At 37.0% G+C, this 27030-nt stretch overlaps 1 protein-coding gene across 7 annotated transcripts in view; it reads right to left on the bottom strand.

The window, feature by feature from the left end:
• FAM13A (family with sequence similarity 13 member A) overlaps positions 1–27030 on the bottom strand; it is a 366926-nt gene that overhangs the window by 292186 nt on the left and 47710 nt on the right. For 6 of the 7 annotated variants that reach the window (XM_045079369.1, XM_045079367.1, XM_013058040.2 and 3 more), the window contains exons 2-3: positions 21080–21269; positions 14202–14411 (exon numbers count right to left, since the gene is read on the bottom strand). In XM_045079369.1, coding sequence (XP_044935304.1) covers positions 14202–14411; positions 21080–21236 — 367 coding nt within the window. In that variant the 5' untranslated portion in view covers positions 21237–21269. Of the gene's footprint in view, positions 1–14201; positions 14412–21079; positions 21270–27030 lie in introns of those variants that run through there. The other variant, XM_045079370.1, reaches the window with a different exon arrangement.

Raw genomic sequence — 27030 nt, 5'->3', positions numbered from 1 at the left:
TTATACTTAGGAACTAAAAGAAAGAATAAATGAAGCCCAAATTAGAAGGAAGGAAATAAAAATCAGAGCAGAAATAAATGAAACAGAAAATAAAAGGACAATAGAAAAAAATCAATAAAACTAAGAGCTGATCTTTGAAAATATAAACCAAACTGACAACCCTTTAGTTAGACTCACCAAGAACAAAGAAGAAAGCACCCAAAATCAGAAATGAAAGGGGGAAAAGTTACAAGTGATATCATGTAAATTTAAAGATCCCAAGAAACCACTATAAACAAGTATATGTCAACCAATGTTGTAACATAGAAAAAAATGATCAATTCTGGGGCACCTGGGTAGCTCAGCAGGTTAGGCTACTGCCTTTAGCTCAGGTCATGGTCTCAGTGTCCTGAGCTTGAGCCCTGCATTGGCCTCTCTGCTCAGCAGAGAGCCTGCTTTTGAGCAGAGAGCCTGCTTCCCCTTCTCTCTCTGTCTGCCTCTCTGCCTACTTGTGATCTCTCTCTCTCTATCAAATAAGTAAATAAATAATCTTTAAGGAAAAAAATGATCAATTTCTAGAAACATGCAATAGTCTAAGATTGAATCCAGAAAAATAAAATGTCTGAATAGACCGATTACTAGTAAGGATATTGAATCAATAGTGAAAAAAAGTCCCAACAAACAGAAGTCCAGGACCAGAGAATTTTACAGATGAATTCTACCAAACATTTAAAGATTTAATACCTATCCTTCACAAATTCTTCCAAAAACTGAAGAGGAAATAATCCTTCCAAACTAATTTTATAAGGCCAGAATTGACCTGATACCAAAACCAGACAGGGACACTATAGAAACAAAATTTTAAGCCAATATCCCTGATAAACACTCATGTAAAAATTCTCAGCAAATTATTGGCAAACCCAATTCAACAATTTATTAAAAAGATCATGCACCCTGATCAAGCTGGATTTATTCCAGGAATGCAAGAAAGGTTCAACATCTGCAAATTAATCAATGTGCTACACCACATTAACAAAATGAAGGATAAAAATAATATGATCATCCCAATAGATACAGTAAAAAAAATTTGACAGAATTAAACATCCACCTATGATTTAAAAAAAACAACTTTTAACCAAGTGGGAATAAAGGGAATTAAATATAATAAAAGCTGTATATGAAGAACCTATAGTTAGCATCATACTCAAGGGTAAAAAGTTCAAAACTTCTTTTCTTAGATCAGGAACCAGACAAAGATGGATACTCTCACCACTTTTATGCTACATAGTATTAGAAATCCTAGCCACAGCAACTAGATAAGAAAAGGAAATTAAAAAAATTCAAATTGGAAAAGGAAAAGTAAAACTGTCACTGATACCATAATCATAATACCATGTATCAAAAGCAGATGACATAATACCATATATTAAAAAGCCCTTAAGTCTCTACCAATTAACTGTTAGAATGAAATCAATAAAGTTGCAAGATATATCAGTGATCTGTTAGTTAAACACTAATAACTCTAAGAAAGAGAAATTAAGAAAATAATCCCATTTACCATTATATACAAAAAAATACCTAGGAGTAAATTTAAACAAGGAAGTGAAAGACCTGGACATGGACTACTACGAGATACTATTTAAAGAAATTGAAGAAGACACAAAAAAATGGAGAGGTATTCCATGCTCATGGATCAGAAGAATTAACATTTTTTTAAATGTCCATACTATTCAAGGCAAGCTCTAGATTCAATTCAATTCCTATCAAAATTCCATTGGCATTTTTCACAGAAATAGAACAAATAATCCTAAAATGCGTATGGAACCACAAAAGCCTTGAATAGCCAAAGCAATCTTGAAAAAGAACAATGATTGTGGTGCCATGCTTCCTCATTTCAAATTATACTGCAAAGCTACAGTAATCAAAACAATACAGTATCATTATAAATACAGACACATAGATCAATGCAACATAACAGAAAGCCCAGAAATAAACCCATGCATATAAACCATGCATAATTTTCAAACAAAGGAGCCAAGAAAATACAATGGGAAAGGACAGTCCATTTTTTTTCTTCAGCCTCTTTAAAAACGTGTTTATTTTTTAAAAAATCAATTGTGTACAGAGTGTTTCATAGTTTTTAATTCTCAAAACAAATACCCAACCCTCTACCCCTAGCACTCCCTGCTTCACTGTTCTTTGTGGTAATCCACCATTTTCCCCTTACAGAAAGTTAATGGCTCAGAACAGACCATCCTACAGAATTTTTCAACATTAACACTAACTTTTCTATTGGAAAAGTCTTCAAATTAGATTATATATGTCTCTTTTCCCCTAAAGAAACAGCCTAGCTTTTATAAGGATGGCTGTTAAAAAGTAAGTAACAGTAAGCACACAAAGTTAGTTTAACACCACAGGGGAATTAACTGTATCTACTCACTCCCTAGAACCAAACTGATAAACTGTGCCACACTTGATTATATATAGTAGTATGACTGAAATAACCAAGCAAAAGATGATATGTTCACAACTTATATTTAGGTGATGATCACAGGTTTATGCAAGTAGATCAGTCCAATAAAACAGTAATAGAACAAATAGGGCAAGATGGATACCACCATTCCCCTATCCCTTTGCCAAAAGATTTTTGATCCATATAGCAACAGTACAAACAGAACATGTAACTATATGTTAATGTTGCAGAAAAGTAACATTTAGGGAAAAAAGCTATTTATCTGTAAATACTTCAAGTTGCCTTCTTCCCCAGTGATAGCAAACAGCTGATGATAAACAGCATTTATTTCAAACTGGTACTAAGGGAATGGAAATGCAATTTTTAAAAAAATCAATGGTTTGTACCCTGGAATTGAAATTTCTTGAACTAGAAAAAGTGATTAATACAATAGCACTTTGTAAAAGTCTTTAAAATAGTCAACCATAAACAGATTCCTTTTTCATATTCAGAGCTTGCTTCCATCAATGTACAACAAAGTATACCTGGCTCCAACCCTTCCTTGCCTTAATCCATCTTAAACCTTTAAAGCAATAAAATGCTTTACTTCCAGTGTTGCTGCAAGTACTGTATTACCATACCCCTATTACAGAGCTTTAAGAGCTCAAATCAGGCAGACACTGATAGCCAAGATCTGCTTTTCGTAGTTGAAAATAGAACTATCCTATGACCCAGCAATCACACTATGGGGTATTTACCTCAAAGATACAAATGTAGTGATCCAAAGGGGGTACCTATACCCCAATGTTTATAGCAGCAATATCCACAATAGTCAAACTATGGAAACAGCCCAGATATCCATCGACAGATGAACTGATAAAGAAGAAGTGGTATAGGAGCACCTTGGGCTTAGTCGGTTCAGTGTCTGCCAGGGTTTCCAGGGTCCTGGGATCAAACCCTGTATTGGGCTCCCTGCTCAGCAGGGAGCCTGTTTCTCCCTCTGCCTGCAGCTCCCCCCACTTCTGTGCATGCACTCTCACTGTCAAATAAATGAATATCTATTTTTTAATCTCATTTTATTTTTTCAGTGTTCCAAGATTCATTGCTTATGCACCACACCTACTGCTCTATGCAATACGTGCCCTCCATAATACCCACCGTGTACCTCCCAAAACCTTCAGATTGTTTCTCAGAGCCCACAGTCTCTCATGGTTCATCTCTCCCTCCATAAATAAATAAAAATCTTAAAAACAAAAGAAGATGATGTGTACACCCACCCACACCCACACACAATGGAATACTACTCAGCCATCAAAAACAATGAAATCTGGTCATTTGCAAAAATGTGGATGGAACTAGAGGGCATTAGGCTAAGTGAAATAAGTCAATCAGAGAAAAACAAATACCATATGATCTCACTGATATGTGGAATTTAAGAAACAGAGGATCATAGGGGAAGAGAGGAAAAAATAAAACAGGACAACATCAGAAAGTGAGTCAAACCATCAGATACTCTTAATCATAGGAAACAAACTATGCTGGAGGGGAGGGGGTAGGAGGATGGGTAAGTGGGTGATGGACATTAAGGAGGGCAGGTAATGTAATGAGTACTGGGTATTATGTAAGACTGATGGATCAATGAACTCTACCTCTGCAACTAATAATACACTAAATGTTAACTGAATTTAAACAGAAATCTGCTTTTCATGCCCATAAACTTATTAATAAGCAGCATAAACAGTATATCACATTCTGTAGCATATAAATAAGAAATATCCACTTTAACTGGCAATTCTGTTCTACAGGCATCTTTAAAAAAATTATTTTTGCATAGTTTTAAGTGCTACCAACAATCACTAATGTGAAATACTTCCAAAAAGAAAAAAAAAAAAAACAAAACAAAACAGGGACAATCTCTCTAATAAATGATTCTGGGAAAACTGGACAGACACATGCCAAAGAATGGAACTAGACCACTATCTTACAACATACAAGAGACTCAATCAAAGTAGATTAAAAACTTGAATAAAAGACCTGAAACCATAAAACATCTAGAAGAAAAAATGGGTAATAAGATTCTTGATATTGATATTGGTATTGAATTTTTGGATATGACTCTAAGAAAACAAAAGCAAAAATAAGGAGACTACATCAAACTAAAAAGCTTCTGCATAGAAAGAAAATAAAACCTACTGAATGGGAGAAAGCATTTACAAACTATATATTTGATAAGGCATTAATATCCAAAATATATGAAGAACTCAATCATCTCGACAGCAAAACAAACAAGAAAAACAAAAATCAAAATTTTAAAATGGGAGAGGATCTAAACATTTTTCCAAAGAAGACATACAGATGACCAACATACACATAAAAGTGTTCAATATCACCATTATCAGGGAAAGGTAAGTCAAACCCACAATGAGATATTACCTCATATCTGTTAGAATAGCTATTATCAAAAAGACAGAAAAGAAGTGTTGGAGAGGCTGTGGAGAAAAGGGAACCTCCATACACTGCTGGTGGGATGTAAATTGGTGCAGCTACTATGAAAAACAGTATGGAGGTTCCTCAAAAAATTAAGAATAGAATTACCATATGATCCAACCACACCACTTCTAGGTATTTATCTGAGGATGATAAAAATGTGATCTGAAAAGTTATATGTATCCCTACAGCATTTTTTTACAGTACCAAGGTATGGAAATAGCCTAAAGGTCTGTTGATGGATGCATGGATAGAGATACACACACTATATACAATGGAAAATACTACTCGTCCATAAAAAGAGGGAAATTTATGATTTATAACAATATGGATAGACCTTGAAGATGCTACTCTAAATGAAAGAAGTCAAACATATAAAAAAAAATTACACATGATTTCACTTCTATGTGGAATACAAAAAGTAAAACAAACCAAACTCATAGATACAGAGAGTTAGACTGGTGGTTATCAGAAGTGAAAGGGTTTGGGGCTGGAAGAAACGGTTGACTGTATGTTAACAGATGGTAACTAGACTTATTGTGATGATTACTTTGTAGTACATATGAAGACTAAATTACTATGTTGTATACCTAAAGCTAACATACTGTTATACAGCAATTTTATCTCAAAAAAGGCGGGGGGGGGGGGAGGCAGCAAAAGACATTTACAGAAAAATAAGATAGATAATACAGGAAAATTTCAAAGACCAAAATGCAGTATTTTCCAGATTGAAGGGACTTACTGAGTGCCTGACACAATAGATGAAAAAAAGACTCCAGGAAAGAGCAGGCCCAGGAAGAAAGATTGGTGAGAGAATCTCAGAATCAGCACTGCTACCAAATTAGGTGGGAGTGGAAGAGAAAAGGGCCAAAGAGGACTCTCCCCAGAAATAAAGAATTGATAAATTATTTGAAAAATTTTTGAAAGCTTAGGAGATCTATTGGAAAGATTTTGCAGTTTGAAAAAAATCTAAAGATATGTTTTCACTCACGTAATTTTCTACCAACCTAAGACACATATTAACATTAAGTAGTACATCACATACACTCACACACTCTCTCACACACACACACTCATGTAGTCATAACAAATCAAACATTAATTAGGACATCAGCTAAACTTGTCATGTAACACTACTGGAAGAAATTATTAGGAGTAAGTTACATTGTCACTTATTAGAGCTAATTCTATATATTTTATAAGCAGAGTGAAGAGATAATGTCTACAAGAAATTAAGATATAACATTATAAGAGAATTATCAAATGGAAGCAAAAACCAAAGAACAGCTTAAATAAGTGAAATCTGATTTCCTCTAGGAAAGAACTGCCAAAGGGTATGTAGGGGTCAGTTGGTTTTCTTTATGAATCTCTCAATGTTATTTGATTTTTGTTATTTGATTTATATGCATCTATTACATAAAATACTTTTTTTAAATAAAGGAAAAATATGTTCAAGGCAATTAAAATATATTTTATTCAAAGTAATAAGATTATTTAAGAATGGTCATTCCAATGTTTGATTCATTTTACTGAAAGATGACCTAACCCAACTATATTGATAGCCCACCCAACACATATACTGCGCTTAATGTTGAAATCATGTACCTGTGTTTTCCAAATGCTTTTGTTCCTATAATCCTCTCTTCCTAGAGGGCACACTGCCTGTGGGCATTCTAGCGGTCCTCCAAAGTCCAGCTGAAGTATTACCTTCCTCCTCCACAAAGTTCTTCTGATCATCTGTCTTACAAAGAGTTTCTCCCTCTCAACCCTACTCTGTTCTGTGGATCCTGACGCACTACGCATATCTCCTATTCCCAAAAATACTACTAGCTCACTAGCAGAACAATATCCTAATTTTTTTATACAAGCAATAAAACACTAAAGCCAATGCCCTCACCTGAAATTAGTAATTGTAAAGGAATTTTTTAATTATAAATTTTATATACATAACCAGCAATGTTTATTTGAAGGCCTCAATCTTCATTAAAATCATAAATAATATTAACAAAAATAAAAATTAATAAAGCTAATAAAAAATATTCCCAAATCCATCTTGTGTCATTTGCCAGCTCGACCAGTAATAAAAAATTAAAGTAGTTTCAATTAACTGGGGCAAGAATTTTGAAATCTTTATTTTAACTTGAAACTGAGGCCCAATTTTATTTCTTTTTTTTCCTCTTTCTTAATCATTAGGCAGAAAGTGCACTTACTCTTCTGCAACTCTTTTATAATTTAAAGAGATGGAGAAGTGAATAAGAATTTGAGATTGGGAGTAAAAAAGTGGAGGGAACTGCAATAATGGCTTGCCTTCTTATAAACAAAAAAGCAAGGGGCAAAGGCGTGGCTGAGAAGGAGCTGAGACAGAAGCAAGGCCAAGGAAGACTGAATTAAAATGTGAATTCTGGGGCACCTAAATGGCACAGTTAGTTAAGCATCTGATTCTTGGTTTTTGTTCAGGTAGTGATCTTAGGGTCATGAGATGGAGCCCAATGTCGGGCTCCATGCTCAGGGTAGAGTCTGCTTCAGACTTTCTGTTCCTCTACCCTTCCCCCCAATCAATCAATCAATCAAGCAAGCAGATTCCTACATCCCAACTCTACAGAGGATGATTTAATAGGCATATGATACGACTTGATCTCTAGGGTGCCACAGTTGAGAAGCACTGGCTTAACCTTTATTGAATATTTATTTTTGTTCTGATTCTTTGTATGGATAAAATCAGTTTCCACAATGAGCTCAGGAAGTACGCCCTACTATGATCTCCATTTAACAGTTAGGAAAACTAAGCATGGTAGTTTTAAAATGTCTACAAAGCCTGTCACTTCTCCCTTCCAAAGATGGTATCAAATTCCCCTCCCCTTGAATATAAGCCAGATCATTTACTCGATCTTCATGAATAGAATGTGGCACAAAAGAAGCTGTGTGTCTTCTGAGGCTCAGTCATTTAAAATGATAGCTTTCATCTCTCTCGAGGTGCACATGGCAAGAGAAGCCAGCCAGTACCCAACTGGAGAGACCTGTAGAGAAGGGACCTGTGGCCTCTGGCCATGAACTGGCACTGAACTGGAGGCATGTAAGTGAACCCCCTTGGAAGCACATCTTTTAGCTCCAGTGAAGCCTTCAGATAATTGCAGCCCTTGACACATCCTAACAACTTGACAGACCCTGAACCAGAACTGCCCAGCTAAACTACACATCAATTCCCAACCCACAGAAACTGTGAAAGAAAATAAGTCTTTACTATAGCTTTAAGCCACTCCATTTTTAAAGAAAAAGATTTTATTTACTTGTCAAAGAAAAAGAGTGAAAGAGCACAAGCAAGGCGGGGTTGGGGGGGGCGAGGCAGCAGAGGCAGAGAGAGAAGCAGGCTCCTCGCTAAGCAGGAAGCCTGATGTGGGACTAAATCCCAGGACCCTGGGATCATGACCTGAGCCAAAGGCAGACGCTTAACCAACTGAGCCACCCAGGTGTCCCTAAGCCACTACATTTTGAAGTAATTGTTATGTAGCAATAGATAGCTAATACACCAAGGCACAAAAAGGTTAAGTAATTAAGTAGCTAACAAATGGCAAATGGAGATTTGAAACTTGTCAGAATGGATCTAGATCCTCTGCTCTGTGCCATGTGGTCTAATGTCTTCCTTCAAAATGAAGATTATTCTGCCTATACCTTATTAAAGCTGGTGCTGTGATGAAAAGAAATGATATAAGTATCTGCTAGCTTTTAAACTGACAAGTCAGTAGTTATTTAGAACCTATTGTTAACACTAAAGGCATAAGTTCTTAAAAGAGAATATTAAAATTGTAACAAAAAATGTAAGAAATTATTTATACAAAACAAGAAAACACAACCCAGTAAAAAATTTTTCCTATAGAAAAATCATTTATTTTAAACTCATTTTGTTGCTCTTAGTTATGCAGTCATTTATGATTTCTAAGACAAAAGCATCAATTTTATAAAAATTTTTCACCTAATCAGCACCCACCATAGGCTTTTGCTATTTTTTACTCATACATTTATTAAATTGTGATACATTTGTAAAAACACAGTGTTACGGACTAAATTTTGTCCATACAAAATTCATAGGTTGAAGCCTTAACCCGCAATTGATTATATTTGGAGATAGGGCCTTAAAAGAAGCTAATTAAGGTTAGATGAAGCCATAAAGGTAGAACCCTAGTCTAATGCACTGGTGTCCTTGTAAAAAAGGAAAAAGGCACTAAGAAAGCTCACGCAAAGAAAAGACCACGGGAGAACACAGTGAGAAGGTACCATCTATAAGCCAAGGAGAGAGGTCTTATCAGAAATCCCCCCTACCAGCACTTTGATCTTGGACTTCCAGCCTCCAGAACTATGAAAAAACAAATTTCTGTTGTTCAGATGAGTCTACATATAGGACTCTGAAATCCACATCTTTAGCCTTTACCCTTTTCCCCTCAGCACTGACAGTCACTTGGTCATCCTTCTAAAATGAGCTCCTCTTCATGGCCTCATAATTACCTGCCCCTTGTGACTTTTATTATTTATATTAATGGACCAGTTGTCAAGATGCCATATCAGGATCTCTCTTCCTTCTTCAATAGCAATAGCAGGATGTGAGAAAGATGATCAATAAAGCACCACAAAGAGATCATCAGACCCTATCAAGCTAGTAGAACATGAGCCTTTGGCTTAAGTCCCAGATTCACCTGGAGACAGGAAAAGGAGCATTAGTCAGCTGCAAAAGGTTCCTAGAAAGTTCATGCTTGTGCTTCTTCCTTTCCTGACAAAACTTCAGGTCTGACAGGCTAATGCATTTTAATAAGTAAAGGCCCTAGGTACAGACAGGAAAGATATGAATTACTGTAAGCAAAACAAAGTAAAGGCCCTAGGTACAGACAGGAAAGATATGAATTACTGTAGGCAAAACAAAGAAACAAACAAACAAACAAAAAAACAGTTGCCACAGGTCTCTGCAAAGCACTTAGTTAGTAGAGAGCTCTCTCTGGTGATACTTCAACTTTATCTTAAAGCTTTCTTCCTGATTTATTAGTTTCTATTCACAACAGTGTGACAAACTGGCCTTCTGGCAGCATGGCCCTCCCCAAACATACGGGCATCAGGGTTGGGCCACCACTCTGCCCCTCCTCAACCCACTGTACTTCAAGTCACATCAACTCAAAACCATAGGGTTATCTTTGACTCCTTTCTTACTCTCATTAACTACTGGCTGCCCTGTTTGTGTTTTCTTTAAAATCCCATTACCCATTTCTGTAGGGATGCTGAGAAAGTTCTAGAGATGGATAGTGGTGGTATCTGTACAAAAGTGTGAATGTACTTAATGCCCCTGAGGTGTGTACTTAAAAAATCAATACAACAGTCCATTTTATGTTACATATACTTTACCTTAATTTTAAAAAGTTCCACTGCCAATTATTTGTTAGATACAAGTCCTTAGGACCAAGACCTAGGTTTCTATGGGTCGTCTAGAGGTTTCCCTGCACCTTCTCATCTATCCATCTCACATAGCACTGCTAAAAAATACTGCTTCCATCCTAGGACTTCTTTCTTCAAAAATTGACTGTTTGAAGGTCAATATTAATTCCTTAATCAAACATTAAAAACACTCTACCAACTAGTCAAAGCCTCCAATTATTTGTTTGTTTGTTTGTTTTGGAGAGAGCATGACTATGTGAGGTAGAGAGAGAATCTTATGCAGGCTCTTCGCCCAACAGAGACCCTGACTCGGGGCTTGGGGCTCCATCTTGAGAGCCCCAAGCTCCACGATCTCTACCCTGAGCCCAAATCAAGAGTTGGATGCATATCCCACTGAGCCACCCAGGATACCCCTCAACCTACTTTTAAAATTAGCCCATTTGCTAATTTCCTGTAGCTATGCACAGCTCTGTTAGACATTTCTGTCTCACACTGATGGTGTTTTTGCTCATGCCTTTTTCCTTGCCTATATGATTTTCCTCTCCATCCAAAGTTATGTGCCCCATTTTACTTTTTCCACAAAGTGTTCTCTGACTGCCATAATCCAGACTGATTTCTCTCTCTCTTTGTTACCACTGACTGGATGTTCTTACCACTCATCTGAAGTACCACAGAATACATACCACACACATTCTACCTCCTCAATTAAATCACACACTCCTTAAAGTCAGAATGCTTAATCTTTTATTTCTTAGTAATATCCTGTGTCTATGTAAGAGAGGCTAAATAAATATTGATGGACTGATCCAATTTCAACTCATCAGTAACAACAAAAAACATCCATTGTAAGATGGACATATTTGCATTTATATTACAAAGATTTTCAAAAGGGAACACTCAAATAAAGGGATTTCTAATTAATCCTAAATGAAATGGATGGTATCCTAAAATCTTTTTATTGCTTGCAGTCCACATCTATTCCCAAAACATAACTGAGATTGTTAAAGAAGAACAGATACGTTATTGGCCCACCTAGGTAAGGATAAGAGATTAAAAAAACAACAACAACAACAACATGAAATATTGCCAAGCTGAGACAATTATACTGGAAACCTCAATCGAGAGAGGCGAGTTGTTGCAGTCAGAGGTAAGTTTAATAAGACCACAGGAAAGGATGATCACTGAAGTGCTTTAGAGTCTCTCCTAAATAGGAACTGCCTAAACCAGGGCTGTGCCTCAAGCAAAAGGTTCTGGCAGACATCAGTTTCAGAAGGAAGTTTCTGATAAGTACCTGGTATGCAGAAATATCGGTCTGCTAACTAAAGATACAATCTCAGAGCCTGAGACACCAGTCAAGTCTAAAGTTGATAATCTGGTATATAAAACAAAGAACCTAAAAGGTGTTCTTCCACACACAGGATCACTGTTGATGTGCACAAAGGAGGATTCAGAGCAGCAGCGAGGCTTAGAGGCGGCACTCGGACTGTCCTCAGTGGTTTAGCTTAGGTGTCTGAAAAAAACTCTCAGTTGAGGCTCTACAATTCTAGCCCACAAAGTATGGAAGAGAGGATCTTGATGTGAGAAATTATAAAATACCTTGCTCTTTACACAGGATAGAATTTAGAATTTGAAGGCCATATATATATATATATATATATATATATATATATTTTAAAGAAATCTGGCATGGGGTTGTGACAGAATATAAAAGCTATTTAATCTGCTATTATGAAGACTGAAATATAAAAGTAGGGTAACCTTAACTAAGAAGTTTTATCAAAACACATTTATGACATATTTATTACACTTTAATGGCCAAGTGTAACATTGCCTTTAGTGAGCCTAAAAAGAGCCTTGCCACTTCCAGCTTTCACGTGACCAGCTGTCGCATGTGCCCCTCTACTCTAAGAGTACCAAATACAGTGTAAACCAAGAGAAGCACCATAGCTCTTTTCTACCTGAATTATTAAAGAGAAATTTATTTTCAGAGGCTATATGATCTGATAGCTAAAAGCATACTTTATTCCCTCCCCTCACTTAGCAGCTTACAACTAGTAGGTACTTCCATTAACATCTCCTTTATTAAACATCTCAGACCTCACCCTAAAAGTTTTTAGGAAGTGAGAGAATACTACTCCCAAGGCCAAAGTCAGTATCTCTGCCCCATTCAGAATTTGTTATTTGTGCATAATCACACAACTCCTTAAGTTGGGTATATAACCAGCCTTACTTCTAGAATGATATCGCTTGCTTTTAATGATGCAAATCAATTTTTCTGCCCACCAGAGAGAAAGGTCATTAATGAGAAGCTAAATTACAAAGAAGAGCTAAAGTATAATAAAATATTACTATAACATAACAAAAACACTAAAACATTCTCTTTACCAAATGAAAGCTATTCTAAGTAATGTCATAAAACCATTTAAAATTCACTATTCACATTCACTATTCACAAATATTAGTATAGTATCATTAATATTAGTATCTTAAAATTAAGACATACTATTAATAAAGATTCTTAGTAGTACTATTTGATTACTAAATATTTTGTATGAAGGACAAATTTAAATCTTCAACTAGCTTTTGTAACAATTATGTTTAAATGACTTACAGAAATTTATCCTAAAACTTAACATCTCCATGACAAGGATAAAATATTGTTATAAGAATCAGTTAAGGAGCAATAGCTACCTCCTTCAGATCCTCATACATAGAAACATGAAAAAGTTCTTTTTCTAATGAACAAGGCTCACACAGGTCACTTACTATCACTTACCGATATAGGAAGCTTTATTAAAAGCACTTAGATGACCCGAACAAGTGGTCCTGCAATTTTCGCTTTTCTATTTGATCACTGTTTTTCAGTAGACTACAACATACAACATGGCCTTCTCGCATACCCACTCTTTGGCATACCACATGGGAATAATTACACCGCTGCTTTAAAGGAATGTGGTTTTAAGTAATATCCTTTTTAATCTGGCAATTAGCACTCTTAAAAATGTATGTTCTCTTTTTCACTCTAACCTGGAACAAATCAGGAAAGAAATGCTTTTCAAGACTAAATCATTTTTCTTGCTATATTTAAGAGAAAGAACTAAATAATGATTATGACTATAATTACTACCTTCAAAAATCAAGTTTCTGGGGCACCTGAGTGGCTCAGTGGGTTAAGCCTCTGTCTTCAGCTCAGGTCATGATCCCAGGGTCCTGGGATCGAGCCCCGCATCGGGCTCTCTGCTCAGCGGGGAGCCTGCTTCCTCCTCTCTCTGCCTGCTTCTCTGCCTACTTGTGATCTCTCTCTGTCCAATGAATAAATAAAATATTTTTTAAAAAATCAAGTTTCTTCATTAAAAAAAAAAAATCACTTCATAATGCAATCAAAAACCAATTTTCTTCCAGTTGTGTAAAATGAACACAATTTTTAGGACTCAATCTTGCTTATGAGAGAAAAACAGCACACCACTGGCCTTTCAGTCTCAAAGGTCACTAACAAATATAATTAATTAATTAATATTCCCTACATAGAATTTAATGCCTTATTCTCACTCCTTCTAAGATAATCACTAGTCAGGAAAGAATTCCTTTGGCCCACAAACATTAAGGCTTTTCAATATTAACTATTCATCTGCCAACAGTCTCAGAAATTACACTTACTAGTGGTATTTCATAATCAGTTTAATATTATTTTAGGGTAGAACATGGGGGCTGCGAGTAAGTAAAATAGAAAGATGGTAGTGACAGAGAGACCGCTAGTATTTAAAGGCTTCGCTTAATATTTAAAATGTAGGTGCTTAATACAGAAAAGGTTAGTTTTAGCTGAAAAATAAAACTGGTTGAAGCACTAGAAAGCTTGAACGGCACTAACCCTGAAAGAGCTGAACGAATCGAGGGTGCAGGGCCGCGGTGACCACGCTCCCCGGCAGCTCCCGCAGGAAGAGCTTCAACAGACTGGCCGCTGAGCAGACGTCCCCGTCTTTCCCAAGCTCCACCGGGGCTCCACTCTCAAACTTCCACCGGAGCTGTTCCACCACTTTCACGTTGCCGTTTACCCTGAAGAGGCCTTCCTGGGTGAGTCCTGGAGCAGGGGAGCAGACCCACAGAGAATAAACAGAGGTCTCTCACAAACAGACACTAACTCTAGAGAACAGTAGCCGCAAAATAAATAAATCTCCCTACAGGATTATCCAGTACTGCAAGATGTTCACATTTTGCAAAAATGCTTTCCTACGATAATAGATCTTCACACTTACTATGGATCAACTGAAGAGATCATATGGGCTTGTTCTAAAAGCTGACCTCTAAAAATAAGGTTAAGACACACAGAAATATAAAACAGATGCCATTCTACAAAGAAATTGCATTCATATAATCAGTACATTACAGAAACTTACCCTGGGCTCCAACAGCTGCTTAGCATTTAATTAAAACTATTTAAAAAAGAAAAAACTAAAATGTATGTAAGAAACTTCTTAACTGTATGTGATTACCTTTGTAATAATTAAGAAATATTCTTTAGTATTCATTGAATTGCAAGGATAAAACTCTAGGAGATTACAATGTAGCATAAGACAAGTTGCTTGTCTTCTCCGAGTTGACAGGGGATATTATTGTTGGCGGGGGTCAGCACAGAAGGCTCCCTAAGGGAATTTTCGATGCTTTGCCCCATCTTTGTCTAAAGCATAAGGAAGATGGGAAGACTGGGGCTGAAGAACTGTGAAGCTAATGAAGTTTAAGCTTCAGGGCCCCTTCATTTATTTAGGTCCTTTCCAATGCTTGTCCCTAATTCTTATTCTTAATTTTGTATTCGTCTTCTTAAAAAGGGCCCCCAAAGGGTTAAGCAGCAGGAGACATAAAACCTGGATGTATGCCTGAAAAGAGGAATATATGAATTAAGAGGCAGAGATAGGACAGCATAAAGGAAGATAAACACATGGAAATGGGGGAGTGTTTAGGTCAAAAAGCGGTGAGGTAATAAAATGGAAGAAATGGGTTAAGGCCACAAATGGCAAGTTCAACAGCGAAGACGTGGGATGCCCAGCTGCCTCAGTCTGTAGAACGTGCAACTCTTGATCGTAGAGTCGTGAGTCTGAGCCCCACATTGGGAGATCTTACTTAAAAGATCTTACTTAAAAAGACTTTCTCATGGGAGCATTAAGGGGTACGGAACACAATAAAATCAAGGAGTACAGAAGATCTTGCTAGCTGAGAAGAGAATGGAGGGCAGAAAGCTTGCCTTAGGGAACCACATTCTACCCTAGGCAGTAAGAAAGACAGATGCCTATGGGAAGGGCGAAAAGGAAAGAAAAAAGTTGATTGAATAACTGAGTACAAAAGGGAAGTAAGGAAGAGGAAGAGTTGGAAGGTAATTTTAAGGTTTAAAAACTAGGAAATCCAAGAAAAAGGACTGTGAAGGATAAGGTGAAGAGGGGTTGAGGGATGGTGTAGCTGGCTTAGGGGAAAGGTAATGATTTCCAGCTCAGGGTATTGGGTTCAAGGAGACAGAACCCCATGGAGGAAAGCCAGCCAGCCTGTGGAGAGCCTAGTGATGACATTTAGCAGTGACGGAAGGACTGAAGCCCACTGGAATTATTTAGATGAGGGGGTGTTTGTTTATATTAGTTTGCTTCTTTTTCTTACCTGATAATTGTATTGCTCTTTCTAAAGAAAAAGAAGAAAGCTAATTTCATACTAGAGAGGATATTAAAACTATTTCCCCAACCAGTGTCACCAGGGCACCATGTAATCAGAGGAGATACCAGTCAGAACGTGTGGCAGGCAGCTTCTCAAATGGCCCCAAGGATGCCCATCTCCGGGCGCCCACACCAACGTGGAATCCCTTCCCCTTGCTTGGGGTCTGGATCTAGTGCCTTGCTTCTAACCAGGAGACTGTAACAAGATTATGTGATTGGGTTCTAATCTTGGTTTTGACCTTAGGTTATACAAGACTGATGTTCATCTTACTTGTTTGTTTCTCTCTGGCTCTGCGGGCTTAGTCACTCTGATGAATCAGCGGCTTTTTATTTGGTTAGCTACCTCACGAAGAGGTCCATGTGTCAGGGAGTGGAGGGTGGTTTCTGGACAATAGCCAGTGAGTAACTGAGACCCTCAGGTCGACAGCCCGCAGGGAACAGAATCCTGCTAACAACCACGTGAATGGGCTTGGAAGTGAACCTGCCCGCAGTCAAAGTACTGTTATGACTAAAGCCTCAGCCAACACCAGACTGCAGCCTTCCAAGAGCCCCTAAGACACAAGATATGACTGGACTGTGCCCAGATTCCTGACACACAGAAACTGTGAGATAAGAAACACGGTTGTTTTAAACTACATGTTTTGCAGTAACCTGTTACACAACAGGTAAATATGATGCCATTTCCTTTAATACTGCAGAATCTTGGTTACTGAGAGACTTCTGTTTAACTCATTTTTAAAGCTTTCAAGGTCTGTTTCCTCCATTCTACAAGCTTTATCTGTAACTTCAGAAATGTGTACTAACTTCAACAGACAGCACCCAAAAAATAGCACCCATCTCTGGTCAAGGCCCAAATCATGAAAATTTAGAATTCTACTTATCTACTCAGCTCCTGAGCCTGTTTTTAACCAGAAAATGACTCTTGGACCTGATTTCACAGTGTTGTTCTAGCTTTGACCTTAGGTTTTCTTTTCCAACTAGGCTTTTTGACCCTTCCCTCAAATAAATATTTCCAGTTATTCCAAAATAACTACCCAGCTCTAAGAACTGGCTTTGGTCCTTCAAGGTCCCTGGATCCCACTGCCCTTTACTGGCAGAGAGATAAGGTATTAAGGAAGTCACTGAGGTTCATGCTTCTCAACTATTTTTTTCTGTCCCTATTCCATTTATTTGTTTAACTCTCTTCCCTCAAAAATATTTCTCACCCAAACAATTTTTATGCTACCCAGTGATTTTCAACTAGGGGCACCTTACCCCTGGTTCTATTATACTTAGGGGGATAAAAAACCCATACGGTTTTTAAAGCCCCTAACAATTTTATAATATATCCAATACCCATATGAGGCTTACCAGATTTACCACCTCTCAGTTTTCCTACCTCAAATTTTTAGGAAATGGTGATTGTAAAAGAAATGTTTAGAGGAAGGAGATGCTTAGAAGGCTTTGTGAAGTTATTCTCGTATATTTCTGAGATTCTCTTATATTTTATTTCAGGAGGTACAGGTTAATCAACATGAAACAGCAACTTAATAACTGGTTTAACAATGAAAAAAATCACATCAATGAAATAACATCTACACCATTGACAGTCACCTTCCTGTACAATTGAGATATTTATTTCAAAATAGTATGAATATGTTAGAAACTGAAAATGCCAGAAGTCAGAATTTGCTGAACTAGCACACTTTGGCCCAGAAAAGAAGACAATGTATGAGCATATTCTGACACCTGGTGGTAAGTGGAGAGTTCTACACTATTTAAAATGGTATATCCCATAGGATCTTCATGCTAAAGAGAAGGAATCCAGTTAACACTATCAGCAAGATTGGTTATTTTCAAACAGTATAAAGATGATCTAGCTAATAACTTGTAAAATTTTCTTCAAATGGGAAAAATCACGTTTTTTTTCTTTTCTTTCTTCCTTTTTTTTTTTTAAGGAAATAAAGTTCAAAGTCTTTTTAAAAGACCATCATATAAGACCTTAATAAACCCTTTCTGTCCTCATATTCTTTCATTACAAAGAGTTTTCCCTCACATTGTTAAAGGTCTACATGTACTGTGGTCATACTTTGATGTTTAATGTATCCACCTAGGGTTAAATAATATGACCAATCATCCCTACCTCTGATACCTTACAGAGGGCCTACTGTATAGTGCATTGTAGGTGCACAATAGGGAGAGGTACAGTACATATCTGTTGACTTAAAAAAAAAATACAAAATAATTAATGAAACTAGTTGAAGTACCTTGCCTACAAACTTCATTCTGCCCTTCAGACTTCTACAAAGTTTTTGGTTTGTGAACATGGTAGTTTCAGACATAGTAAAGAACTTCTAGTTGTCTACACAATAATTAACTACACAACCTTTGAAAATATAGGCTAGGTGCCCTACCCACCTTAGCTTGCCAAGCCAAGAGTCTGATTCCATGCATCAGAAGTATCACCAATGGATGGGTATTCTGAAAAGATTCCACTAGTGATTCTATTTCACATTTCTAGGTAAGAATAAGTGATTTTCTATTTTACATTTCTAGTTAAGAAGGACTGATTGAACCTTAAAATATTTAGTTTGCATTAACCTGAATATACCTAACTAACCTATAACTATGGACAAGAAAAGATAGAAGAAAACCAATTCCTAATTCAGATTTTGCCAAAATGTTCATAGAGTGATGTTGTGAATTTAGCTGGCTCAACTCTTAAAGAGTTGATTATAAATGCACATACTTTTGACCCAGGTCTCCATATACACCCACCATGCTTGAAATGACCTGTGAGAAAGGCTGGTCACTGAATCCTTGCTTACAGATAGCAAAAGACTGCATACAATTCAATATTCATCAGCACGCAACCGCTTAAAGAAATGATATGTGTATCTGGCCAGTGTGTAAGGGAAAAAAGAATTACATGAGTAAAGCTTTTTATGCAATATGGAAAGATCTCTACAATATACTGCTAAATGACTTTTCTAAAAGATTTATAACAGTGTGAATGGTATGCTGTATTTATGTTCACAGGGAAAGAAAGAACATATGCATATATGATTATATATATTCATAAAATATCTTTGTAAGACTATGTCAGATGCTGGTGAAGTAATGTTGTTTTTGAGAGGGGAAATGAATAATCAGGGGACAGGTTTTAGAGGGAGAGATTTTTCAGTGCATATCCAGTATTTTGTACCACATGATATTAACTATTCAATAATTTCTTAAAACTTAAAAATTTTTTAAAACTTAAAAATGAAAATGATTTTACATAAGTGTAACCCAAGAGGCTATAACTCAGTCACTATTAGGTAAAAGATCAGAACACTGACTATACCAAAAACCAAAATATTTTAGGTAGTTATACTTTGTATTCAAATGAATAATATTAAACAACCCTATTTAAGAGATTAAATGAATTACCTAGAGATCCATTTATATCTAAATGAGTAGCATACAGTTTTACTCAATACTGAGTATTTCTGAGATCTTCAGAGCTCTCACAATTTAATGTGATTTCAAGACCCTGGAGGTAGAGGCCCCATCTTCCCGCTATACTGTATGCTACACCTTTTTGGTTTAACCTGTTTAAAGTATTTGAATAAACCCGGAGCTCTTCTCTAAGAATCTTACCTGTCTGCAGCTTACCATCCTCTAAAAATAAGGGGATAGCGGCTATAAAGTAAGGGTACAAGCCTGGCTCTTCAGTTTTTGGAACAAAACATCATTTTGTCTTCCACATACCTAGTAAACTGAGCAAATAGTTGCTTTTTCAGTTAACGCAAAACACCTGACCTTTTGAGGGCTGCACTACGTGACATACCCTTCCTGTCACAAGCTGACTCACATTCCTACAGAGGAACAGATGCACTCTGTTTCTCACGTATTTCCAATAAAGGATTGTTCTTAGTACGGGGGAATGGACTCGTAATCATGGGAAGATAAGGAAACAAACTGCACAAAGTACAGAATGCCTCCGAAGTCTCAAGTTTTACCTTTAAAAATTCTTACTAATTTTAAACTCTATTCTGCAATGAGTCTTTTGTGTAGAAATGTTGTTTCACTATAGAAAACAATGAAAATTCCAAGCTTTTCCCCCTCACAAGTGTTCCTTCCCGAACCTGCTAAAGATTATTGACATTTATTATGTAGTTTGGATTTTTCCTATAATATTGCCCTAGTTTGAAAAGGATGAATGTAGGGGATATGGAAGAATTTTCTCTCTACTTATCCAGGTTTTTAAGTCCCATTTTAAATTAAATCACTTTAAAAAGCTGTGAGATAGATCTTAAGAACAGATTTATCTTTTTATCATTCAATGAACTATATTATTCTCCAACTTTTTTACATGCTTAATTGTATCACTTCAAAAGTAAATGACCCCCCATAATAGGCTATATACCAAAATTCTTCCCCCTTTTTTTAGTATCCCTACCAAGCTTATGAAAGCAATCAAGGCATCCGGTATGTTCAGGATTGAACTCAGCTGAAAAAGATAACCCAGAAGTGTTTTGTTTTACTAAAAATTACTCAGTTGGAATCTATTGAATCAAGAGAAGTCACTATTGTTAGAACAGTGTATTTTATTTAATTTTTATTTTTTTAGATTTTATTTGACATAGAGAGAGAGCATGCACACACACGCACATGCACACACAAGCAGGGGGAGCAGCAGAGACAGGGAGGAGCTGACTCCCCACTGAGCAGGGAGCCTCATGCAATCAGATCCCAGGACTCTGGGATTATGACCTGAGCGTCAGGCAGAGGCTTAACCGACTGAGCCATCCAGGTGCCCCAGAACAGTGAATTTTAGAACTCAAAACTAGGAATCATTCCAAATTAGAAACATTCGGTTTCATGGTAAATTGAACAGTGGTGTCAAAATAACATTACACCGTAATAATGCTCTTAGTGTCCTTTTTAAAGGAAAAGCTGTATTACATAATTTGATATTCTAAGAAAGATATTTTAGGGAATATACTAACACACGGTGAAGCAGTTCACATGGAAACCTTCTTCTCGTGTACAGGAACAGTAAATGCAACAGAATGAAACTGCGACTTACCATGCTTCACCAGGTACTCCACTATAGTCCCCACTATAGCTGGAACGCCGTTCTCCGTGAGCCCCTGCTGCTGAAGATCTTGGAGACTGACTCCAAATAACTTCTTATAGGTCGAGCTCCTCGGGTCATCTAGTGGCACCACCACTATCTTTTTCATGTCTTCTTTCAGCCGAACCGCTGCTTTACTTTGCTTAAAAAAACAAAAGAAAAAAGAGCAGTCAGTCATATTTACCACAGGAGGTTGCATGGCTACCTGAATTGAAATGCAAGCGTCCGGAGACCCATAGGAGGGGTTCTTCACTAATTTTTACTACTACTCAAGTCAAAACTACTAAAATCTCTCACAGGTTGCCCAGTGTTATAAATGGCATATACTGATAGAATAGTTAAAAGAAATGAAAAATGAGAAACCTAAAGCCACAACTTAACTGTAGCTAAGGGAGGAAGCAATAAATACACTGCAGTAGCTAAGATAGATTATTACAGTTACCAGGGGGTGTGACCAGAAGCACCTGGTTAACCGGAAGAGAAACTCACACAAGATCACTGAAACTCCATGTAGATCCTAGAACCACAAGAGGTTTCTGAAGATGAAAATCTATCTAGATGTCATTTTAAAGTAGCTTTAATTTGGAGACTTAGAAAAACTACACTTAAGTAGAGTGAACATTTGTTTCTCTGATTTAATTACATCTGTGAATATCTCTTCAGTATTTTGGCACATAAAATCAGCTCAGTTCTCAATCAAGTTCAAAATATTCCATCTCTGAAATGGTAACATCTCAGGTAGTCACAATTTAAACATTTTCACAAGACTCTACATATTATAAAGTTAAAAAGTGCAGCTTATAATTAACTGATTCAAATTATCACTACAATGAAAAATCCACAAAAAAATGTTTCTTTTAATGGAAATTTGTACTCTAAGGGAGTATTACATTATACCATATTAAATTTTATCTTTTATAACTAAATGAGGGATTTTCTTTTTAAAGCATGTGTGCTATATAAACATTATGTATTTATGAGTCTAAACACTGAAAATCTGGAAAAATGCAAACCGTCTTATCTGGGGACAGAGGCAGTGGATTGGAGGAAGTTTTCACTCTCTGAGAATGAATGTAGCAACCAACCAAAGTGTAAATATTGTAAGTGCAAGCTCCTGTAGTATTACCACCTAAAAGTAGAAACCTTGCCTCCAGTTCAGAATTGAGGAAACCAAGATCAGAGTTAAGTAATTTAGCAGAAGTCACAGAACTAGTAACTTTCATCTTCCTCTAGGTGCATTTTCCTCTCAAAGTGAGATTTATATTAATGTCCTAGTGCAGTTTGTATATAATTATAGTAACATACTATAATCAACTCTGTATATGACCCAAGGAAAGGACCAAGTTAATTCTATAATCTTGATTTTGAGTATGGTCCCTGTATTTTCAGTTTGATTTTGGATCTTATAATCTACAGAATCAAACCAACATCCATTGAGATGCTTACCTATTTTGGTAGGTCATATATGAAAGCCAGATTCTTCTAGTGAAAATTCAGCAAATGTAAAGTTATAATAGAGATTTAGTATCTACTTATCATTATAGATAATACTACAGATTTAGTATCTATTAATATTATTTTATCATGGTATTAGCTACTACAGAGTACTAGTATGGGCAGTAACTATGACCTATTGCTAAGGAAATTATTAATTTATCAATTAAGCCAAATTTATAATAGCTAATAATTTTTTGTGAGGAATCAAAAACCTATCAATCTCCTTCAGCTGAACATATGAGAAATTTCAGTCAACCAGGTGTATCTGGTGAGCAAGAAGCCACAAAGTAACCAGTATTAATGAAACTTTGAAAATACTCTCAAAATGTCACATTAAAAACAGCTGGCAATATAAGGTTAAATCCTACAGATTTTTTTAAATTTAAAAAAAATTTTTTTTCTCGGTGTTCCAAGATTCATTGTTTATGCACCACACCCAGTGCTCCATGCAATATGTGTCCTCCTTAATAGCCACCAGCAGGCTCACCCAGCCCCCACCCCTCTCCCCTCCCAAACCCTCAGTTTGTTTCTCAGAGTCCACAGTCTCTCATGTCTTCCCTTCCGATTTCCCCCAATGCACTTCTCCTCTCCATCTCCCAATGTCTTCCATGTTATTCCTTATGCTCCACAAGTAAGTGAAACCATACGATAATTGACTCTCTCTGCTTGACTTATTTCACTCAGCATAATCTCCTCCAGTCCCATCCATACTGATACAAAAGTTGGGTATGCATCCTTTCTGATGGAGGCGTAATATTCCATTATATATATGGAGCATATCTTCTTTATCCATTCGACCGTTGGAAGGGCATCTTGGCCTTTTCCACAGTTTGACAACTGTGGCCTTTGGCTGCTATGAACATTGGGGTACAGATGGCCCTTCTTTTCACTATATCTATATCTTTGGGGTAAATACCCAGAAGTGCAACTGCAGGGTCATAGGGTAGCTCTATTTTTAATTTCTTAAGGAATCTCCACAGTTTTCCAAAGTGGTTATACCAACTTGCATTCCCACCAACAGTGTAGGAAGGTTCATCCTCTCCAACGCTTGTTGTTTACTGTCTTGCTGATTTTGGCCATTATGACTGGTGTAGGGTGGTATCTCAATGTGGTTTTATAAATCCTGCACACTTTATCTTACTTTTGTCTTATCTTCTTATAGGGACAATACAGCATAGTGTTTTGGAGCATGGAACCAGGCTTTCTGTTTCAAGTTTCATTCTGCTCTAATTCACTGTGAACCTTGGACAAATCACTTGACTTCTGTGTGCCTATTTCCCCATCTGAAATGTTGATGCTAAGATTTCCTCTCTCGTGTGGATATAGGAGACTGAAATGAATTCATATACATAAAGGAATGAGAAGAGCACTTGGCATACTAATTATGGATTGTTACAAATCATTACAACCATCATCACCATCATCCTTATTCTTCCAGGAAGTTATCCTGATTTCTTCTTTAGAAAATGGAGATACACTCAATAATTTCTATACTCAATGTGCATCCAAAGTTTGCTGTTTAAGAAGGCATCGTGGTCATATGATAGTTGTCTTTCTCTGCTTGACTTATTTCGCTAAGCATGATGCAACATGGGGGCTTAAGTGGGTAGGAGAAGAATCAATGAAACAAGATGGGATTGGGAGGGAGACAAACCATAAGTGACTCTTAATCTCACAAAACAAACTGAGGGTTGCTGGGGGGAGGGGGTTTGGGAGAAGGGGGTGGGATTATGGACATCGGGGAGGGTATGTGCTTTGGTGAGTGCTGTGAAGTGTGTAAACCTGGCGATTCACAGACCTGTACCCCTGGGGATAAAAATATATGTTTATAAAAAATAGAAAATTAAAAAAAGAAAAAGAAGGCATCGTGGTCAAGACATGTTTGGTGGGTAGTCGGATAATCTAATTATTCTCTATATATCTCTAATATCCTAAAATATGTAAGAATGACTTCTGAATGATACATATATACAAAATTGTTCCATCTGTATCAGAATTCCCAAAGCTTTTATTAGAAAGTCAAGGTTTTCTTGGAAATGCTTGGGTTTAACACCTTGAATTAGTGCTCTTTCTGCTAACGCCCCTGCTCTTCACTCCATCCTTTAGTCAGAACTGCAGACAGCAGGTTAAGTCTCCTGTTAGTAGACAGTGTAGAGAAGGAATCTTGGTGTTACAGATTAGAAAGTTTTCAAGGAAGAGCCAGGCATGGACCTCACAGACGCTGAAGAGATTGCAAATTAAACCAGCTGTTTACTCAATATAAAGCCGCACCACACTGAAAATTTATATGTAATCATAATGAAAGAATCTCTGTTTTCAAATGGTAAGTAATTCAGGTTAACATTTTAAAAATAAATAATGTTTAAAAAAAAACAACACAATGAAACAAAACTACTTCTAGAGTCATCACAATCTGTCAGTGACCACAAATATATAATAAAGTCTAGCCTGGTTGGTGAAGAAATCAGCTAGCAGAAAGCAAGGAAATGTTACCAGTAGTTTATGCCTAAACTATATACTACCTCAGTAGTTTATACCTAAGTTATTTAAAAAATATTATAGCAGCTTATAGCAAATATAATGATCCCTTCTGGATGGGGTGCCTGGGTAGCTCAGTAGGTTAAGCCTCTGCCGGTTCAGGTTGTGATCTCAAGGTCCTTGGATGGAGCCCCACATGGGGCTCTCTGCTCAGTGGGGAGCCTGCTTCCCCCCTCTCTCTGCCTGTGTCTCTGCCTACTTGTGATCATTCTCTCTCTGTCAAATAAATAAATAAAGTGGAAAAATAAAGTGACCGTAGAAACAAAGTCATTTATGATTAATTCTGCATAAATAGTCTGGGACTCTTAGACAATGATATATCATTACTGCTTTATAAATGTAAAAATCTATGGAATTTTACCTTTTCAAACATGTATCTTACCTTTCTTGATTTAAAATAAGCTAAAAATAATGGCTAATTGAAATATTCTGAGTCAAACTTAACTCTCTAAACTTTGCTTTGTGTATATTACCATTCATCAAGTATTTGTTGGTTTGGGGTCACCTAGTCTCCACTTCTCCCCATTGTCCCTTTTTTTCTAGTAACATATCCTAACTACTGTCTTTTGGGTAAGGACTATAGCCTTATTGTGAATAACTCTGCAGGGACTGCCACTGAAAAGGACCACCTTGTCTTTAGCAAGAACCAGCCTCAGGCTCCCTACCAGATTCATCAGACCTTTCTCTTTTGCAGGCCACCGAAGCCTGAGTGGATTGTCACAAGCACAGAAAACGGCTAGAGCTAATTGGTTCCAGCTGCAGTGTTCTCACAAGCTGTTAATTAACCATTAGATTAACTCTTGCCACCTGCATTGTTGGAGCTGCTATGGTCCCTGAGCTGCCCTGACACTGGTGCTTCAGCTGTTCTTTCCACGTGGTGATCCACTCCATAAGCTGCTACTGAAGTTTCTTTGGCTTTAAGGTAGCCAGATGTTCTGAGGCAGATTGACAAACAGACACAGACATCTGATCAAAGTACTTTGAAAAAAATAAAAGAATCAGAGCATATAGAAAACCACGATTTTAGTAAAGAGAAAATCAGAAGGATAAGGATAACGATAGCACATATATGAAGTTTTCTGACCATGTCATGGCTTCAGATACTTGAGATGGTTTCACTTGTTAAACCCTGGAAAAGAAATACTAGCGGGGGTGCCTGGGTGGCTCAGTGGGTTAGGCCGCTGCCTTCGGCTCAGGTCATGATCTCAGCGTCCTGGGATCGAGTCCCACATCGGGCTCTCTGCTCAGCAGGGAGTCTGCTTCCTCCTCTCTCTCTGCCTGCCTCTCTGCCTACTTGTGATCTCTCTCTATCAAATAAATAAATAAAATCTTAAAAAGAAAAGAAAAGAAATACTAGGAAGGAAGAGCCTTCTGTGATCCCCATTTTACAGAAACACAGTGGATCTAAGTAATGTGCTCTAGGTCACATCAAAGAGTCACACTAAAGCAATCTGATTCCAGAGGGCAGACACTTTATTCTGCCTCCACAAAAGATGTGGTGAGGACAAAAAGCACATGCTGGGCAGTCCAGTGCCCTTGTTAGAAATGAGAAAAGTCCTAACCTTTTGGAACAGGAAAATAAAGTCAGATATGCTCAGAAGCAACATCAATATTTCTGATATTAAAACACAGAAAGAGAATACTATCAATCTTATAAATGGAATGAGTTTTTGAATAGCTAACATCCACTGGGTGCTGATGTGTGCCAGCTCTCTTGTAAGTACTTTAAAATCAACATCTCTAAATTTTAAAACAACCCTATCGGTGGACATGTTTACTATGCCCACTGGGACAAGGACTAAGGCACAAACAAAAAGGAAGCTGCCCAAGTTTACATGACTAGTAAGTTTTAGAGAACATAACCCCAG

The sequence above is a fragment of the Mustela putorius genome, unplaced genomic scaffold (assembly GCF_011764305.1).
Source record: "Mustela putorius furo isolate JIRA1106 unplaced genomic scaffold, ASM1176430v1.1 tig00000382_pilon_pilon_pilon, whole genome shotgun sequence".
Classification (NCBI taxonomy): Eukaryota; Metazoa; Chordata; class Mammalia; order Carnivora; family Mustelidae; genus Mustela; species Mustela putorius.
The sequence above is the reverse complement of the archived record's forward strand: the minus strand, read 5'-3'. Positions and strand labels throughout refer to the sequence as shown.